Here is a 20,378-nt window from a genome sequence, read left to right on the forward strand (position 1 = left end):
GTGGCATGATGATGATGATAATGGAATGCAGAGCAACTCACACCTAGCCTTGACTTCCACCCTTGGAAGCACCATGGACAACAGGCTGCAGCCCCAGGAACGAATCCAAGCCAGACAAGGCATTTCTGCCTCTGCATCCCTGTTTGTGGAGTGTGCATTCCTGGCCCCAGGGGCAGCCAGGGTGTGCTGCTGGCAGACATCTCCTTTGTGGAGCCCCCAGAGTCACACCTGCCTCATTATCAACACTTCACCTGCAGGGCTAAGCCCTTCCTTACTTCCTCCTTCCAGTGCTACACCCTGATCCAGGACATCCCAAGGCCCAGCGTGGCAGCTGGGGGTGCTCCATGGGACAGAGGGAAGGTGTGGGCTCAGTGCCCAGAGGGGCTGGGAAGGCATGGCTGAGGCAGCAGGGACCAAAACCAGGCTGGGCTGCATTTCAGTTTCCTCTGGGGCTCAACAAAGCAGAAGGCAGAGCCCTGGGCTACCCCTGCCACACCCCAAAATCAGGATATATCCAGCACCTCAAAGTCTCCTTGTCAGCACCTGTCACAGGGGACACATCCAGCTCTGAGAAAAACAGGGATCTGTTTGGTGGGAGCACATTTATCTCCAAGCTCTTCCCTCCTGATCCTGCAGCACATCTGTTCCAGGGGCAGGGGGAATCAAGGAAGCAGCTGAGCAGCCTGGCTGGGGGAGCTGGAGAGAAGGGGATGCTCTGGGAGGAGCAGGGCAGCAGCAGGCTCCAAGAGCTGGCTACAGCAGACAATGTCCCAGTTTAATTTAAACCTTACAGCTTCAGACATAAGAAAGGCTGCTGGAAAGCAGGAGAGGAGAGGGGATTAGAAAGAAACACTTTTGTTGAAAAAAGCACTGTAATTCCCTCTCCTCGACACACAATGTTTCTTTGAACAGAAGATTTGAAGGTAAGATTAGGCAAGGCCTGTTTCACGAGCACCTCAGAAAGGCCTTTCAGGGTCTGTCACCTGGGCTGCCGTGCTCACAAAGGCAGCTGAGCCCTCTGAGCAGTCAGTTCTGCCCCTCTGCCCACGGCAGCAGGGCTGGCACGACACACACAGCAGAGCACAGCCTGAGCAGGGCTCCTTTCTTCTCCCCAGGACCCTGGCAGCCTGCAGGGCAGCTCATCCCCAGGCAAGGATGGCACTCTGCAGCCCGTGGCCATTGGCATCCCAGAGATGCCCTGGATCCACGCCTCCAGATGGGATTTCTGCATGGAGAGGGCTCCCAATCCCCATTTGCTGCCAGATGGTGACACTGCACTCCTCATCTGCCCTGCACGGGCACAGGGATGCTGATGGACCTACAAAGCCCTCTGTGCTTCCCATTAGAAGCTCTTTTCCTCCCCCTGACTTTCCCTGGCTGTTCAGTGGGGATTCTCACATTAGGATGCTTGCTGTTAATTTAAACAAATAATTCCCCAAACAGTTTCTGCCCACAAAACCCACCAGGAGCAGGTTGCACTTCTGTGACTTTGTCAGCAGATTTAACAGCTTTTCTGCCCTCTCTGCTTCCCTGTGGGCAGCTGATGGCAATCCTTCCATGGCCAAAACCACAAAGTCTGAGCCCGAGCTGTGATCAGGCAGCTCAGAGGGAGAGGCTGGGATTGTTTCTGCCACAATTAAGTAAAGGCATAGCAGGGTTAAATAGCAATAACGAAGAATTTAAATACAAATTTAAAATCCTAATTAGAATTTAAACCATTAGCAGTTTGCTGTTTTCTCGACATGAATGTTTGCTTCCATAAAACGTGGGCTCTCAAAGGTTCACAGACATCTGACACAAAGGGACCAGGGTTTAAAAATATCTGAGGCAGTGGTGAAAAACGTGTGGCATCATATAACAGCAGTTCCCCAAGGGAATGCTCTCCTAAGGGCTCCCTGGCATCTGCTCCTGGGCCACCAGCCCTGCAGAGCCTCCAGGGACATTCTGGGATATTTTGGCCTTGGGCTTTGCCCTTGGAATGCATTTTTAGCTTTTCAGCCCTCAGAATTTGTGCTATAAAAGATACAGAAAAGCACACGATGAACACAGACCGTGGTCGAGAACAAGAAGACTTCAGCAGGACAATGTCAGAGTTTTGAGATTTCCATGTCCTGCGTTTAACACCAGGTGTGGCTTCAGAGCTCCTCAAACCCTGTGCCACCACCAGCTCCTCCAGCCACCCCAGAGGGAGAGCAAGAAGCTGCCCCAAGCACCAGGAGCCAAATTCATCTCTGGCAGCTGGAGGCACCTGCAAGGAGCTGAACCTGCCCCTGAGCCTGCTTCCCTGGAGGGACACAGTGCCTTTTGCACCTGCCAGCAGCCCGAGGAGCAGAGCTGAGCCCAGAACACTGTCCCAGCCAACTCAGAGTAAAGGCACAGGAGATTTCAGGCCTCCTGGAGCAGGGAACATCTCTCCTCTCCCAGCTGACCTTGTCTGATTAAGCCTGTGCACAGAGCAGAGCACTGGCAGGCCAAAAATCCCTGAGCAACAAAGGCAACTGTGGCCAGCAGAGAAGAAATGGAGGAAGAATGAAGGGGAGAAGGGAACATTATAAAGGGGTACTAAAAATAGTATGCAATTATGTACAAATATTCTAGCAATGCAGGCACCAGATGAGCCCAGACACATGTCCCATTTGTAGCTGGAGTGGTTTGGGGGCTGGCTGGCTGGGGACAGCCATTCATTTCCAGCAAACCAGATCCTGAAAACCATTTCATAAAAGGTACTGATGGATTCCCAACGAAGCGAGACCGGACCCCACCAGAAATGAGATCAGGGCAGAGATGTTTGGGAACAAAGGAGGCAGAAAGGGCCCGGCACGGACCAACAGTGGCACCCGGTGGCTGCGGGGACTCACTGCCACCTCAGAGCCAGCAGGGACCAACCCCAGAGACGGCTCCAACACCGTCCTGGGGAAAGCACGGCACGGGCTGACCCCACAGACACCCAGAAACAACGGCAGGGCCTTGGGAGGAGATGAGCTTTAAGGTCCTTCCAACCCAAACCACTCCGATCCAATGTTGCTGTAAGTTCTGATAACCAGGTTTTGTTTTTGGAAATGAACTAGAGATGCCACCCTGCTCTCCAGGAGGAGGCAGCAAGAGTTGATGCTTTTGGTCGCAGTCACAATGAATGCAAAATTGAAAATCAGACTGTGCCAACCCCAACGTTTTGTATAAAACTCTCATCTTGGCCTGCTCCATCAAAAAATCGTGTGCCACAAAAGATGTCACCTTATCCAGGCAAGCCAGGAAGGAGCAGAGCCACACAAGCAGTCAGAAAGGGCTGGCAGGAAGGGGACAGAGACTGGTTGACTGCTCTGTATTAAAATTCCAATTAATTGATTATTCTGTCTGGAATTGCATCTTTTGGAAGGCTCGGGATTCAGCCAGAACTGACATTCTAGAGATCGCTTCCGACCCAAACCAAAGCTAAAAACCAGAAAACACACGAAAACAGTCATGCCCAAACAAACCCCCTTTCTCCAGCAGCCCTAGCCCAAGCTCTCCTTGCCAGGGCAGGGTGAGCCCCTCCCAGATCTCCAGCTGCAGAGGCAATCTGACCTGTTGGGGTGGGAGGTGGGCAGCATGAACTGGAACTCCACCACGCAGGTGTTGTCCTTCAGCTGGCGGTGCTGGACGCTGTTCAGCTCGTAGGCAATGTAGGCTCTCCTCACGTACACCTGGGGGCACAGAACCCATCAGCCGCACTGCCCCAGGGCAGGCAGCGCCCCAGAGACCCCTCAGAGCTGAGAAACAAGCACGTCAGCAGCTAGATAAACTCTAATTCAGCCAGAATTTATTCTTTGAGGAAGGCCAGAGCCATCAGGATTGTGATCCTGACCTCTGACAGAGCTTTCACTTTCTGCCTTCAGCCGCCTCAGTCTCCGCACAAACCCAACTTGAATTTGAAATTTCACTCCACTATCAATGTTAATGCTGTTAAATGCCAGATTCTGAGCATGCCCAATGCCACACAACCTACAGCTCTCTTGGATCTTGCAGGGTTGCTCAGAACAGTTGCAGACAGTGCTCAAAACAAACCAAATCCACAGAAAAATTAAAAATACAAATTTATTTTCAATGGGAATAAACTCACCTCCAAAGCTGCCATTCTTACCACCTGGTTACTGTGGTAGAAAAAGTTGGGAAGCACATCAAAGATGGATGTCTCAGACAAAATGAGTTTCTAGGAGAGATCACATGAAGCAGGGGTTTAAAAAGCGTGTCTTGATCAGGCAGAAAAGGAAAAGCCCCAAATCAAGCCTGGCTAGTTCTGATTTCTAAGCTTCTCCTGTTGTTCATCAAGGACTATGACTTTTTTATATTAAACCATAGAAAACCTGAAGTTGGAAGGGATCACTGAGTCCAACTCCCTGCTCCTCACAGGACTCAAACTAAAACCATACGAGAGGAGCTCATCCAGGTGCCCCTGGAGCTCTGGCAGCCTCGAGGCTGTGCCCATTCTCTGGGGAGCCTGTTCAGTGCCACCCTCTGGGGAAAGAACCTTTTCCTAATGTCCAGTCTGGACCTCCCCTGGCACAGCTCCACTCCATCTCCCCGTGGTGCCCAGAGGGAGGAACCAGCACCTCTGCTCCCCACTGGGAGGAAGGTGCAGAACTGGCACGAGGCCATCCCCACCTTGGCACAGGGACAAAACCAAAAAAACCAGGGCAAAGCTGGACACCAGACCAACACAGCTTAAAGCCACCAGGACCCTGGGACGTGAGAAGGAAGCAGGGGGGCAGGGAGGGAGGCTGGGGGGTACCTGCAGGTTCTCAATGCAGAACTGGTGGCCGTACATGTCGATGGCCGACAGGAAGATGGACTCCACCTGGTTGTGACGCAGCTCGTAGGAGGGCAGGTGGGAAGCAATGAGAACCTGGGGAAACACAGGGGATGTCAGAGAAAGGAGCCATGCAGGGCCATCAGCAGGGGGCTGGCAGCTCCAGGAGGCAGCCAGGCCCTCCCGTGCTCTGCCGCACACCCTCTCTCCCCTCCCCGGCCTCATTTGTGTGTCTGCTCTGTTTGTGTTATTGGCAACTCCCCAGGGAGAAGGGAAACAGCTTCAATCAAGTTCCATCAGTGCATGTGATTTAGCAGGGCAGAGCTGCCAGTGCTGGGGATTGCCTGCCCAGCTGTCCATTGGGAAGCAGAGCTGGCGGGGAGCAGCTGTGGGGAGGCCCACGCCAGAGCCACGCTCTGCTCCTGGCCAGGGGAGGGAACAGCCACCACTGCCAGGTATTAAATGCCCAACGTGAAGGATGCAGAGGTAGGAAATGGAAGCAGCTTGCAGGGAAAATGAAGTGGAAGAGCAACACAAGGACTGCAGCAGCATCCCCGGTTGCTGTGGGGAGGTTCAATAGCGGAATGGTTCAAGGACACAAGCACAATCCTGGAGGAAACAGAAGGTCACTGAGCAGCTTCAAATACCGTGCTCATTTTCAATAGCCAAGCTCTGAAATAAAAGGAGAGACCCCCGAAGTGTGAGCTTTCCTGCTTTAGGCTGGAGATGGGGACTGTGCAGTGAGAGGAGTGATCAGACTCGGGTCAGCGCTATCAGGAAACCTCTCACCCCTTCCTGGCAACAGAGGGAGGGGTTAAATGAACTGCTGAAGAGGAAGCTCACAGCAACATCTGGGTGCCTATGTGACATTCAAATCAGTTCTGTAGCAGACTCTTGGAATTTACAGTATCCAGAGTTTTTCCAATTATTTCCAGGTTAGAACAAAATTGACAAAGCGCAGCTCAAGGATGGAAGAAGCCCTGCACAAAAGGCCAGCATAATTCTTCGTGGTAATTCCTTAGCAGCTGCAAAGAACAGCTGGTTCTTGTGCAAATGGCTCTCCCTGTTCTCTGCACACGTGGATCCACAACTGTAAGGCAGCTGAGGAACCAGGAGAGCCTGTCCATGTTGTTCCTGCACAATCCAGGCAGCCTGTGCTGGTCAGGTTTGCAGATGACAAAACCACCAAAAACCACAGTGGCCACACATTTCCACTTCCTCCATCACACAAACCATGGGCTACTCACAGTAAACTCCTGTGTGAGCCAGACAAAACTTTTCGGAGGAGCAGGGACAAAGGAAATTAAATTAAAATATTACAGTGACTGGGAACGCACCGCAGTCGTCGCCCGTCACCACAGATAACCACTGTTAATTAGCTTCACTGCCAGAGTGCTGCTCACAGGAAACTACTCTCCCCATTTGCACAGTGATCAAAATAAACATCAGGAGCTCTGGGCTTCCCAGGGGGCTGAGGTGCAGGCAGGAGCAGCCTGTGCAGAGCCGGGCAGGGACCCCTCACCTGCCGCGCTCGCAGGGCCACCTTGGCGTTGGTCGTCTTGCTGAGCTGGGTCAGCTCTGTCAGGATATTGATCAGCTCGTCTGTCAAGGTGGGGTCACGGCCACAGAGCTGGTCCTGGGGACAGAGAGAACAAGAAATGCTTGGAACAGGGGGAAAACATCATCTGTGCTCCCCCCCAAAGGAGTTTGAACCTGGAACGCAAGCACGCGCTCAGGGCTGGACCACACCGTCCCCAGCAGTCCTGACCTGAATTATCCTGGAATTCTGTGCTGACAAGGACACAAATAGTCAGCATTCAACAATTTTACACACATAAAGAAAAGGTGAAAGAAGGGACAGGCACCATCTCCCGTTCTCCTATTTGTAGCACATGTTATGGCACCCAAACACATGAGAAATGCTGACTTCTCAAGACAGACTCAGAAAACCTTTTCCCATTACCCAGCTTCAGGTTTGCACCAGAAGTTTCTCCTTCTGGTACAGAAGTTTGCAACAATGCAGAATTCAGAGAGCTTAAACTGTAGCCAGACACCTTGTGGAACACGTAGGGGTCAGCAAACCTTCCCCATGAAGGGTGACCAGAGTTACCCTGCCAGAGAACCTCCTGACCCCCACCTAAAAAAACACCTCAAACCTCACAAGTCCCCACTACTCCACAGCCACAAACCACCCAAGCTTTGTGCAGCTTCAGCCAACACCAGATAAAAGATCTGTCATTCCTCTGACAAGGCTAAGCAAAGCTAACTAAACCCAGGAATAATGTACTGTGTTTCCTGCCACAGCATTGGACTGACTCCATAATATTTTTTCTAACCAGAGAATCCTGGATCTGAGGAAATCCACAAGCTTACCTTACTGCCTAAATTGGCTGGATAGAACAACAAAACTGAAGAGCATAAAATTCCAGTGTTAAGGCTGTTCCAAAACTCTTGTGAATTCATCCATTCAAAAAAAATGCCAACAGTAAAGACCTTCTTCCAAAAATAGTTTCAATTCCCATGAATAATCCCATATTCTTCAACACTTCTTGTGAGCTTCTTCCCTCCCACCTCAAAGCTGGAAACCCTCTAGGAGCCTCTAACGTAATTCTTCCACACAGCACTTAACAGCTTGTCTTGATAAATTAATCATAGGAGGGAAATGTGAGATGAAACAGGGATTTGCCACCAGAAAGAGCTGGTGCCTAAAAGTTTAAAGAGATCCTAAACACCTACAGACCAGAATAGGCCACTTGAAGATCCAAGAAATAGAAAAGGATAAGGGGAAACCTCTGTGCAGCAGGTGGGATTGACAAATCTGCCAGGGAAAATAAATTAAAAACCAAAAAGCCAAGTAATAGAGAAGTCCCATAGAGCAAATAACTCCACAACAGCTCATACTCCACGAGATTCCAAGGCTCAACAGCTCTTCCCTCACACTGCTCTTGATCCCCTTCTCTCCAGCCCCACTCAGGCACGATGGCACCTCTAGGAGTGACCACACAGATCTCATACTCAAACCACTGAGAAAACACCTGAGCTCCAAACTCTGGTCAGACTGCTGTCCCCTCCTGGCCGGTCCTGGGCCACCAAACACGAGTGTGACTGCTCCCAAAGGAAGCTCTGTGCACTTATCCACTCCAGGACACTGTGGGGACAGTGAGAAACTCAAGAACTGCTGGATTTGAAACACAGACTCCTGGGTGTTGCTATGCTGCTGCTCCAGGGAACAGAAATCCGACAGGACACGGGACCCCGCCGTGCCACCAGCCACTCCATCCTGCTCAGGCCAGGACGTGCCCAAGTTAAGCACAGAAAATGAACACACCACAACAAATCACACCGTATTTCAACAGATGTATGAAGGATGAAGCAGTTCCCACCCTGCCTTCAGTGCCTGCTGGCTAAAAAAGGTGAGTGATGGCAGCACAACACCATTACTAAAGCCATCCTCGGAGCCCCTGGTTAATGATGGATTCCTGGGGTCCATCAATAACAGCCACACAGGCAGCGAGGCTGCCCTGACCCCACCCCACACAAGCAGCTTGGCCCCCACAAAACACCACAGCTGGCACCGTGGTCACACCACAGCTGGCACCGTGGTCACACCACAGCTGGCACCGTGGTCACACCACAGCTGGCACCGTGGTCACACCCAACGTGTGACCCACGTGAAGAGCCACGAGCTGGAAGGGGAGGAGTGATGGTCTTTTGGTTCATGGAGTGCCTGGAAGCTCAGGGACACCCAGCTGTGCCAGGGGTGACCACGGTGTCCCTCCTGAGCTCCTGCTCCCACTGCAGAGGAGAAATCTCTGTGCTCCCATGAGGTGGCACCATGGCCTTGGGTAAGCAGGAGTGGCTCTTCCACCAGGCTCTCCGTGGTGCTTCAGGCTCTGGCACCCTGGGATGTTGGCCTTTCCTTGAGCAGAACTAACTGGTGGGGAGAATGACCCAACAGCAAGGGACAAGGGAGGCTCTCTGAGGCTCTCTGAGGCCTCCTCACCCAGCCAACACCAAGAGGCAGCGAGGCACGGCCCGCACGAGGTGACAAACCAGACTGAAAGCTCCAGTCCTGTTTCAGCAAGGAATGATCAGGATGACAACAACCACCTAACGCCAGGCACTGGCTCTGCCTGCACTGATTGGCAAAGGCAGCAGCAAAGCCTCAGCCCAGCTCCCTGACAAGGGCTAACGCCTCGCCGGCACCCCCGTGTAATTACACACTTGAGTGACTGGACTCTGAAGAAAATTGAAGGCCTGAGCTGTGAACAGCTGCCATTTTCTCTCTCCATCACGCCAGCGTGATTACTTGAGAAATGAACAGCCCTGGCTCAAAGCTACTCCAGAATCCTCAGAGGAAATATGGCTCCGTGTTCAAATAATGAGATTCTTAAGGCAAGCGTTACTTACAATCACACCACACACCAAAAAGGGAAAGGGGGATAAAAAAAGGGGAAAAGAAAGGGGGAAAGGAGAGCCAGGAAGAAAGAACGCCAGGATCCTTACATCTTACAAATGAGAATTTAAGAAACCCAGCTTCGGTCTAGGAAAATTATGACACTTTTTTTTGCTTTGAAGAGTTATTTTGTGGATGGCTACTTTGGATGTATTTTTGGCAGTAACAGACCACATTATGGTTGTAAAATAAAAGACAAAAGAAAGAGAGGGAGAGAAAGAGAGGGAGAGAAAGAGAGAAAGAAAAAAATGAGAGAGAAAGGAAAGAAAGAGAAAAAAGAGAGAGAAAGCAGCAGACACTTACGATGAGCATTGTAACCAGCAGGTTCTTCTTGGTGACCTGGGCGTGGGAGAAGATGTAGTTCAGCACCGCGTTCATGTCACTCTTGTTCTCCTCACGAAGGGTGAAGACACACTTGTCATAGTGACCTGCAGGCAGAAATGCACATTTCTTTTCCAGTCTTCACACCTCTGTGGCAAGGATTGCAAGTTACTAGATGTGCCTATGTTTTTCTAGGTGTATTTTTTGAGGATCTCCTTGGCTTGAAGCTGACAAGGAAGATGGAGAGAGACTATTTATATGGGATGGAGTGACAGGAAAAGGGGGATGGCTTCACACTGACAGGGAGCAGGGGTAGGTTGAGTATTAGAAAAGAAAAATTCCTGCCTGTGAGGGTGGGCAGGCCCTGGCACAGGGTGCCCAGAGAAGCTGTGGCTGCCCCTGGATCCCTGGATGTGTTCAAGGCCAGGCTGGACAGGGCTTGGAGCAGCCTGGGATTGTGGAAGTTGTCCCTGCCCATGGCAGGAGTGGGATGAGATGTGCTTTAAAGCCCCATCCAGCCCAGACCATTCTGTGATTCCCTGTGGTCCACACAATCAATTTGGGAAGGAATCATTCCCACCATCACCTACTGCAAACTTTAATTCTAACATCCCACTCTTAATAAACAGCTCCAACACCAAATGCCTCCTTAGTGAGCAATACTGTGAGAGGAACAGGGAGCTCAGACTTTCATTCAAATGACAAGCAAAATGAAATAACAGCAAAAAGCCTTGCACCATCCTCTGCTGCCAGCAAATTGAAGTGGAAATGAATCTGCAGTACCATTAGGCCGGGGCAGGTAATGGAGCAGGACAAAAGAAGAGTGGAATCTGAACTACCTGTAAGAGCCAGAGCCTCAGAATTGGCCAGGGCTTCATTGCCATCTTGTGCCTGGATACAGCAGTGCAAGGCATTGGTTCCACCTCTCAGCTTCAGCTGAGCTTTGGGGACAGAATCTCCTCTACAAAACCCAGGATCTGACTGCAGACCCTTAAAAACAAGCCTGTGCACCTCACCCTCAGCACAAAGCGAGAGCAAACCTTCTCCACAGGGCCCACGTGGACTTTCCAGGAGCAAACACGACTCTTCAAGGAATCAAATCCCGTTTGTGCCCAGGAACTCACCGTGCTGGAACTGAGTCTCCACCTTGAGGTACTGCCGGAGCAGATCCATCACCACGGCCTTCATGTGGCCCCGAATGCCACTGCGGTACCTGCAGAGGCACCAAGGCCAGCACTGAGCGAGGCTGAACGCACACACAGCCCCTGCCATGCCTGCTGGGGGTGGCTCCTGCTCTGCAGGACAGCCCTGGGCAGGCTCACCTCTGCACGAGCTGCACGATGCTCTGGGTGTTCATGAAGAAAACCTCGCGCTCCGACTTGCGGTTCAGGGTGGCCGCGTGGCTGTCCAGGATGTTGGCAATCTGAAAGGGAAAAGCACGTGGAAAAAAAGCACAGGGGAAAAGCCCTCGACGGGCTGGACAACCTGCAGAGACACACCAGAGCCCCAGCAGGCTCTAGCAAAGGAAGTTCAAGACTTGTCAGTGATACAGTGCATTGATTTTTGTATCATACCGTGGAGAAATCAGCTTCCAGCACCTCCTCACCCTGCCAGGCCTCCCTTGGCTGCAGTCATTCTATTCTGAGCTTACACTGGCACTACAAATTGCACTGCAGCACATGTACCATGAAAAAAGCAAATAAATGCCCACAGGGCCACTGATAAGATTAAAGTGCTCCCACCAGTGTGCCTGGTTAAAGCCATGCTGAGCAGGGAACCCTTCAGCACAGGTAAAGAGACGAGCCTTGGAGTGACACAGGGAAGTATCTTCTACCTTCAGCACACCATGTTCAAACACATCTTTCAGCTTCAGTTAACCTCTATGTCACTTAAAGGAACTTTTTCTCTCTCTCTGCCCCAGCACAAACCAATTTTTATCCCTCCATGAAGGGTGGTTGGTCACCTGTTGGCTGGGAAACTGGCAGAGGACCGAGGTGATGTTGCTGGCATACTGGGCCATCTCCTTCTTGATGGACTTCTCTACATTGGGTGGTATCCGCCCAGAGACACTGGTCATGATGTCCTGAAGCTCCAGCAGGGGCAAAGATGGATCCCTCAGGGTCTTCATTAATCGCTCGACCCAGCCCTTCACCTGGAGAGAGACAAGGCAGTGTGAAGGCAAGAATGGAGAAGGGAATAAACAACAGGAAGAGGAAAAAGGAGAGGGGCGGTGTCCAACATCCCATGGGTGCTGCCCTGCGGCAGAAAAACTGCCCAACCCTTCCTTGAGCTGCCAGAACGTTGTGTTTTGGCTCTGGAAGAAGAGCCCCCCAGTACCTTGCTGCTGAAGAAGGGCTCTGGCAGGCAGTACCCATTCATCACGTTGACCAGGTTGTCCAGCACGTAGTGGAAGATGCGATGGAGCTTCTCGCCCCGCAGCGCTGTGCTCTGGATCTGGGGCAGGGTACCCGTGTGCAGCTCAGCCTGCAGCAAGGAACAGCCCCACTGAGCCTCCTGTGGGGCACCAGCCTTGGGGAACAGCCAGTCACCCTCAGCTGGAGCCACGGTTTAACTTGCAAGGATTCCCACAGTGGGAAATGCACTTGGTTGAGAGAGACAGCCCCACAACAGTACTGAGGTAAGCAGAGGGCAGGAATGGCAGATAAGTTTGGCATGAATCAGAGAGAGAAATCTCAGTCCCAATCCTCATCTGAGACAAATAAACAGTGAAGTGACAATTCCAGTACGATGCACAAATGGGAAATTGGCTCACTGGACCATCTGGTACCACTCTCAACATCACTCCCTCATTAAAACCCCACAAAACCTGTGCCTTCTGCAACTCCTCACCTGCTGAACCCTGCTGGGATCATCCAGCTGCAGCTTGGCAATCACACAGCCTGGATCCAGGACTGCCCCTGGGCGTTTGACATAGTGGATGCACCCTGATTCTCCTGCTGTTATCGTCATCACCATTTTCATCACCTGTAGCAAAGAAAACAGGTTACACACTCAGCTCCCTGTGCCCCAAAACAGTTCTAGTTTTGGGAGCCAGCAGGCAGTGTCCCACACAGACAGACCTGCATGAGCACCTCTGGCATTCAGGTGTTCCCAAAACTTTCAAGCACAGATGTTGGGAACAAAACCCAGACACTGAAGTGAATGGGAGAACAAAATAATTGGCCACAAAATAGTGGAGCAGGAACTTCAGGAGTGTCACTGCTCACACTGCCTGAACCAACAGGAGACTCAGGAAGGCCCCACACTGAGCACAGTGAGGAAAGCAGACAATTTTCTGCTGCATTCCAAAGGCTCCTCTCAAAGGCTACAGCCACATCTTCACTTCAAGCAGAAGGAACCCAGGATCACTTTCTAGAGCTCTCAGACAGCTCTTCCCAGACAGAAATGCTTCCTTACATCAAGAGCTGCTGCCCTTGGAGCAGAAGGGTTGGGTATGGGGGAGCCAGTTTGGTTTTACCCTTGCTCTGCTCTACACCAGCAGGAGCCACAGGGATTGTGTGGGTGGTGCCTTCTAAGCCATGACCTGTTGCAGTGCAAAAGCACTTACATAAAATAGCTGGGTCTCTGTCTTGATGTTTTTCTCCTACACATTGTCCCCAACTGGTTTAATTGCCCCTCTGTCATCACACACCTTCCCCTCCCTCAAATCTGTTTTGAGCCACACACTCCTACACAACCCCTCATTTTGCTTTCCTCATCGTGATGCAGAAATTGCTCATCCTCCTCCTCCTCGGTAAGAGTTAAGTAACTTCCTAAGGAGAAGGGAGGAGTGACACTTAGTAACTTCTGGGATCGATCTGATAAATGATCAGCTACCCAGGATGAAGTTTGTTAATTCATCCTGGCATATAACTCTGAGTCTGTGTCAGTAGTACAAGGAGAAAGCCTTCTGCAGCACAGCTGGGAATGGATCCCACCTTCCCTTGGAATCTCAGGAAGGTGATAATCACAGGATTTTTGAGAAATTTTGCTTATCACTTGGTCATTAACAGTACAGTCATTAACACTCAAATTTCTGCTGTTAAATTTCTTCCCCACCCCATCACTCTCATTGATGATTCCCGTTGTAGCTCAGGTTAAAATCTGTCAGTGAAATACTGTGAATGATCCCTCCCAGTCCCAAAGCGTCCAACATCCCTCCCCCTGAGCTTTTTAGCTTTTTCCTGGGCAGCCAAACCAGTCCTCTGAGACTTTTACCTCAATTTCTGCAAAGCACTGGCCTGCAAACACGTGTCCCCCATCCTCCACCACATACTGGATCAGCTTCCCAGCGGAAGGCGAGCGCAGGATGGAGGGATCATTCTCCTTCTCAAACACACAGGTCTTGTTCCCAATGGTGATGCGATACCTGGGGAAGAACAGGACAGATCAGGGCAACAGAACTCCTTGGGGAGGGCATGGGAAAGGGAAAATCCAGTCTCCCTTTCCCTATTCTACTTCGAAACAAAACTACGGGAAAACGCCTCGACCAGCTGAGAGGTGGAGATTCCAACCCAGGAAGTTACCCAAATTCTTTGTCCTCCTGAGCAGATCCATTACTTTTCCCAGAAGATAACACAGCAGAGGGGGCAGAGTTCACATTCCACACCTGGGGATGCCCCTTACAGCCCTTACTGCTATGATCCTTGCAGGGAATTTTGAGGGGATGCACTGAAACAGTACAACTTGTCTTTACTTCTAAAGCAGCCGTGGAATTACAAGAATTTTAAAGATTTTCTGGTTCTGGTTTTTTGGTTTTTATAATCCCAAAAGTCACTTTTAAGGACCAAGCAGAGGAATATGGACTCCACATGGTGGCACAGCCAGATCCTTCTTTTAACAGTAGCCAAGATCTGTTCTGTCTCAAAACTCACCCACAGTACACCTAGAAAACTCTTCCTAGGAGAGAATTCCTCTCCCAGCTGATCGTTTGGGAAGCATGAAGTTACAAATACACCTCGTTTTGGCTGTGTGAATGCTAAACCTGGAGCTGTACGGGTTGCTACCTGTCCACTTCTTCTTTCATGTAGGTGGTGTAGCTGCTGCCATCGTAGGAGAGGAGCAGCCCCCCGTCACTCAGGCGATGCACGTCGACTTCCACACAGGAGCTGTTCATGATCACCACGTAGGAATTGGGAGACTGCCTGGTCACCTGCCAAGCCACAAGAATGGGAATTATCCAGGGAACTGAACGCAGCATTGAGTGTCTTGGCTGCCACAACACAGAGTTTTCCAAGCGCTGCAATAGCGGGCATTAATGAAGAGGAACAGAGGTGTTTGGTGTCGTGTAAAAAAATTGGGGTCACAAAGGCAGGTGAGCAAAGCTGACCAGAGGGATGGAGCACCTCTCCTGTGAGGAAAGGCTGAGAGAATTGGGATTGTTCAGCCTGGAGAAGAGAAATTCTGGGGAGGTTTAAATGTGGCCTTCCAGTGCCTGAAGGGATCCCACAAGAAAAATGGAGAGAGATTTTTTACAAGGGCCAACCCAAACCAGTCTGGGATTCTGTGACGCAGCAGTCAAGAGATGCCAGAACTAGTGCTGTCCATGAATGCTGATTTAATCCTCTCACACTTCTGCACTGATGGTTGAGGTTTGATTGTGCAATCACAGACCATTTTCCCACCCTCACCTGCTTACAAGGCACAGTTGTGTACTTACACTGCATAATCAAGGAGATAATTTGGGGGGAAAAATGAGAGATTGTCCCACAGGGAAAGCAACAAGTGCTCTCCCTGGAGAAAGGGATCCTATCCCAGTCTCTGCCCCTGAGCTGTTATTTGAAGCTGGGTAAATCCTTTAAACAACACTTCAGCTGCTGCTCAGTGCCTCTATTCCTCATCAAAGATAAACCCAGGGAGGTGCAGAATTCTCACTGCTGCAATAACCAGCCTATGGTCTTGTCATTAAAAACTTCACCACCACAGATTTGCCCAAGGAAGCTAATGAAGATTGCACAGGCAACCTTAAGTCAAATATTTCCTAACTTTCATTATGTTTGGTTTTGCAACATGGGGTTTTTGCATGCAGCAAAAAAGCAACACCACAGGGATAAATTGCTGCAAATTCTGTCACGTTGGTGTGTCAAAACCCCAGCAGAGCAGACCTACATATGCAGAAAAATCAGCTGGAAGTTTTGGTCAACCTGTAGTAGTCTTTGCCTGTAACAAAGCAAATTTCACCCTGCTCAGAGCAAGAGGCTGAAATGTTTACAGGGACATTGCAATGGGTCAACGCAAGCGGTGCTACCGCAAAGGAGGCCGTGCTGATTTCTTCACCCACTAAAGCAGAGAAAATCAACCCTGCTCAGACCGAATTCCCTGTACAGATCTGTGCAAAGATGAGGCCAGAGCAGCACTCGTGGCCATGTCCAGCCCAGGGGCAGGAGGGTGGGTCCCACTCTGTACCTTCAGCACATATTTCCGTCCCTCGTAGATGAGCTCCACGTCCACCGTGTTGAGCAGAGTGTGAGCAGGGAGGACTTGACCCCTGGAAAGAGAAGGACAAAACAAAACTGATCTTCCACAAGCCACCAAATGACTACCAGGGGTCCAAAGAGCTTCAGAGATGCATGCAAGGCTTTAGGAAAACACTAGCAGAGAGATGGGAGTAGGTTTTTATAGAGTCTCTTCTTAGCAGAGACACAAATCAGTTTGACCAAGTCAAACAAAGGCCACACAGGCCAGTTTGCTCTCTTTTCCATTCACTACTGGGTGATTTGAGACTCCCTAATGCTGCCCTAGCAGCACACAGAGCAAGAACTCCGTGTTTCTGAGCCATTTCCTGGAGCTCCTGCTAGAAACCAAAGCAATCCGTGCAGACAGCAGGGGATATTTGGAGGAAATGCAGATACCTGCCAGTTTTCTCAGCAGATAAAGAGCTCCCTGGGGCCAGGGAACAGCCAGCAGATAACAGCCCCTGAGCATTCCTGGACTGGACTGAACAGAGCTTGTACACCAGGAGTAATTACTAGAGAGCAGCTTGCCCTTTTACCTTTCCAGGGAGTGCAGGAAGTTGGAGACGCTGTTTCGGAAGCTCACGTCAGCCACGTGCAGAGCCCCACACACCACCCCCAGCATGGTGTCAGGCCTCTCAGCCTAAAAAAGGGGACAGACACAGTCACACCTCCTCCAGCTTCAGCCCAGTCTGAACACCCAGCTAGAAGAATCAGCAGTCTCGGCTCTGGTTTTGGTTCATGGCCAACACTCTTTAAAATCAAGTCGGTGTGGCAGGCCATTATTGCTGTAACGCCTTAAAACTACGTTTTCTTCTGCCTGGATCAAATCTCGAGGTTCCAACAACATTTCCACTGTCATCTCTCCCAGATTCCAAGCATAACACTGGTCTCAATGCTTTTCTGGACAACTTTAAGACCAACTTCCCCCAACAGGGGACGACCTAGGATTTCGATATACGTAAGAAGCAATGCCACTGAAAATGTTTATTCATTAAGTGGGCACTGCCCACTCCTACCCCCTTTTGCAGCAGCAGCACCACCCCTGCCCATTGCCATGTGTGCCCCTGCAAGGGGAAGCAGCTGCACCTGCACTTTCTCGGCGATGAGCCGGTCCAGCCAGCCCGTGTCGATGCGGTTCTGCTGGAAGCTCTCTGTCTCCAGCAGCTTGATCAAGTATTCCACAGTGGTCCTGAAGTCCCCTCGGATGGAGAGCTCCTTCAGAGCCACCACCATGTTTCTGAAAGGGGAAAGAAGCCCTGTTATCTATCCCATCCTAATGGCAGCATGCAAGCTGGCAGCTGCAGACAGAAAAGCACCCGAAGGTCAGAGCAGAAGAGCACAGGCACTGGATGGAGCAGGATCCTGCAGGAAGGTTTGGGAATGGGAGAATATTGATTTCCCTGCTGCTGGTGTGAAGAGCAGCTCAGTGGGATCAGGAGCTCCCCCTGCTATCATCACCCAGGGCCCTACCAGGTGTCAGGGGCATACAACAGACAGACAGACAGACAGATGTGGTGTCCACCCCGCCCAGAGTGGAACTGGGAAAGGCTCTGGATGAAAAACGTGGATGACAGGTCAGACAGGTCTGCCTCAGGACCAAGTGCTTTAAAATCCCACACCACAGAGGACACTCCACAGCTCACAAACCATCCTGAAGCATTGGTCAGTCAGGTTAGCAATGTTTTTCCTGTTAGGAGCCTTCACCTGGATGCTTTAAAGAGGGACTTTCACCCTGAGGTAGCCGTGTCACAGCCCAGCAGCAGGTATGCAAGGCAGGGATGAAACAGAAAGGAAGAAAAATGAAGAAAATTTGGCAAAAAAGTGTAGAAATGTAGGTGCAGCATAGCGGAATTGCAAAGCAAGACAGGATGAGAAGCCTGACCACGAAATGGAAAACAAGACAAAGACTTGAAACTCCTACAAGGAGCTTTGTTTTCCAGTGGCACTTTGGACCAAAGAGGACAAAGCCAAGCAATTCCCAAGGCCCTCCCACATTCCTGACTTACGAGATGGCTTCTTCACGGTTCTCTCCCCAGGAGAAGCAGTGACCAAACTGGGAATCAGCAAATTCATGGAGCCCCCCTGCAGCAGCCACACTGAAATAGCCCCAGACATTCTTATTGCTGCGGAAATTCAGCTCCTGAACTGTGCCAGAACTGGGCTTAAACCCCTGCAAAGACAGACAGACATTGCTCTACGCCCTAAAGAAAAGGTGAATAATCCAGAATGAGGGTTCTGAAGGCTTTGAGAACACCTCTTTGTGCTTCCATGTGGTATAACAAGTTCAGGCTGTGTCTAACCAGGGTCTAAGCGAGGTAAGGGAAGAGTCTTTTAAATTTGCTGCCAAAATTTTCAGCAGCAGCAGCAGGGACTGGCCCTGCAAAGCCCAGAGTGAGCACCAAGCACAGAAATGGAAGCCTCACCTCATCAGGATTCTCACTGGTGATCCGGGCAGCGATGACGTGGCCACGGGGGCTGGGGACGTGGGCCGAGTTCTCAAAATCAATGGTTGTGTCCCCCCAGGGAGAAACTCCATACATCACCCTGATATCCTTGATCCTGTGCAGGGGGATCCCCATGGCAATCTAAGGAGAGAAGAAATAAATAATAATAATTTAAAAACCACACCGCTAAGTTTCTCTCCTCACAGAGCCAAACATTCACACTTCCCAGGACAACTCAGCTCAGTGTAATATCCACCTTAAGCCCTCCAGCCAGTATTTTCCACTGACTGATTAAAAGGCTCCAGGGAAAGCTGACAGTGCCAGGTCAGCTGAGGATGGGCATGCATTAGGCCTGTTAAAAATATACTGAGGTTCCAGTGAGACAGAAGGGCCCTAATTAGTTATAGGAAACTGTGGAATTTTGCAATTATAAACTGTGGGGAGAGTAACCTGCAGAACCAGCTGCATCCTTATGGAACAAAATCCCATTTTCCCTGTTCATTAGTTGGGTTTTTTTTTTACAGATACGCTTCAAAAAAGAAGTAGAAAATCATACAGAGCCTTATTGAGGTGTGAGGGGACTGTGGCATCCACCCACTGCTGGGAAGTTGGGGGCCAGGAGTTTGGGGGGGACACACAAGGGACTGACAAGCCACAGCATATCAACAACTGCTCTCTACAGGATCTCTGAGGGATCCCCTGGTGGCTTTGGGGAGCTTCAAACAAGTGCTGAACTTGCCGAAAGGTGAGGAATTCCATTTTCTGTGCTCACCTGGAGCTGTGCTGCTGGCAGGTTGACATCTGCCACCATCTCAGTGCAGGGGTGCTCCACCTGCAGGCGTGGGTTCAGCTCCAGGAAGTAGAAGCTGCCGTCCTGGCTGTACAGGTACTCCACAGTGCCTGCACTCACGTACCCCACCATTTTGGCCAGCTTCACTGCGCACTGGGGCACAGAAAACAAGAATATTGCATTGCCAGCTACCCCTGCTCGCTCTGCTCACCCACCACGCCCACTTCACACTTCTGCTGGCATCCTGAAACACCCCAAAACTTGTAACAGGCCCAAGACCAGCCCAGAGAAAAGCCTGTGGGACAGGACTTTTGATTTCCAATTTATTTCACCCACAATTCGCAGAAGGCAGAGTTTGACACAAATATTTGCAACGCTCAACATTGGGCAATTCCTGCAACTCCTGAGACTTGCTTTTAATATGATAACACACATTTAAAACACACTTCCCTCCCCTTTTTTGGGGAGCATTTATCTTCGAAAGGAGCTGTTGGTGAGATTTAGAAATGAGAGTGGCTGCCCACACCGAGCAGGTGGAGACACACAACCCTCTACTGCTCCTTTAAAACACTCAACAGCGCAAAGCTCCGGGGGGACGTGAAACAAAAATACAAAGCCCTGCCTGTTCCTGGAGGCTGGCCAGGGCAGGGGAAGCTGCAGAGCCCCTCTCACCTGCTCCATGTGCTCAAACACTGTTGAGGTTGCAATGGAGGCTGGAGCCTCCTCGATGATCTTCTGGTGCCGGCGCTGCACGGAGCAGTCGCGGCCGAAGAGGGAGATGGCATTGCCGTACTGGTCTGCCAGGATCTGCACCTCCAGGTGCCTGGACTGCTTGGCCAGCCTCATCACAAAGATGGGAGAGCCTGGGACTTCAGTTTGAACCTACAGCAGGGTCAGAGTGAACAGGCAGAGCACCTGGTGTGAGAGTCCTTCAGGGCTGAGGTCTCGCAGCCAGCCAGCCCTGAACGCTCAGAGCAAGGCAGCACAGATCAGTGGGAGCACTCACCTGTCTGAACAGATTGGGGAAGTCATCTGCATTGTTCACTTTCCTGATTCCTTTTCCTCCTCCTCCTTCGGAAGCCTTGATCATGACAGGGTAGCCAACCTCCTCAGCAGCCTGGCAAGA

At 50.9% G+C, this 20,378-nt stretch overlaps 1 protein-coding gene across 9 annotated transcripts in view; it reads right to left on the reverse strand.

Annotated features, from left to right (window-relative positions):
* ACACA (acetyl-CoA carboxylase alpha) overlaps window positions 1-20,378 on the reverse strand; it is a 101,656-nt gene that overhangs the window by 60,719 nt on the left and 20,559 nt on the right. For all 9 annotated transcript variants that reach the window (XM_053995978.1, XM_053995977.1, XM_053995979.1 and 6 more), the window contains 20 exons: window positions 20,259-20,369; window positions 19,925-20,134; window positions 19,235-19,405; window positions 18,442-18,603; window positions 18,025-18,188; window positions 17,105-17,255; window positions 16,555-16,658; window positions 15,969-16,050; window positions 14,570-14,715; window positions 13,782-13,932; window positions 12,414-12,548; window positions 11,901-12,047; window positions 11,527-11,715; window positions 10,886-10,986; window positions 10,688-10,776; window positions 9,546-9,670; window positions 6,309-6,422; window positions 4,769-4,882; window positions 4,100-4,189; window positions 3,565-3,683 (listed from right to left, as the gene is read on the reverse strand). In XM_053995978.1, the coding sequence (XP_053851953.1) occupies window positions 3,565-3,683; window positions 4,100-4,189; window positions 4,769-4,882; window positions 6,309-6,422; window positions 9,546-9,670; window positions 10,688-10,776; window positions 10,886-10,986; window positions 11,527-11,715; window positions 11,901-12,047; window positions 12,414-12,548; window positions 13,782-13,932; window positions 14,570-14,715; window positions 15,969-16,050; window positions 16,555-16,658; window positions 17,105-17,255; window positions 18,025-18,188; window positions 18,442-18,603; window positions 19,235-19,405; window positions 19,925-20,134; window positions 20,259-20,369 (2,675 nt within the window). The remainder of the gene's footprint in view (window positions 1-3,564; window positions 3,684-4,099; window positions 4,190-4,768; window positions 4,883-6,308; window positions 6,423-9,545; window positions 9,671-10,687; window positions 10,777-10,885; window positions 10,987-11,526; window positions 11,716-11,900; window positions 12,048-12,413; window positions 12,549-13,781; window positions 13,933-14,569; window positions 14,716-15,968; window positions 16,051-16,554; window positions 16,659-17,104; window positions 17,256-18,024; window positions 18,189-18,441; window positions 18,604-19,234; window positions 19,406-19,924; window positions 20,135-20,258; window positions 20,370-20,378) is intronic.

Source organism: Vidua macroura, chromosome 20 (assembly GCF_024509145.1).
Source record: "Vidua macroura isolate BioBank_ID:100142 chromosome 20, ASM2450914v1, whole genome shotgun sequence".
NCBI lineage: Eukaryota > Metazoa > Chordata > Aves > Passeriformes > Viduidae > Vidua > Vidua macroura.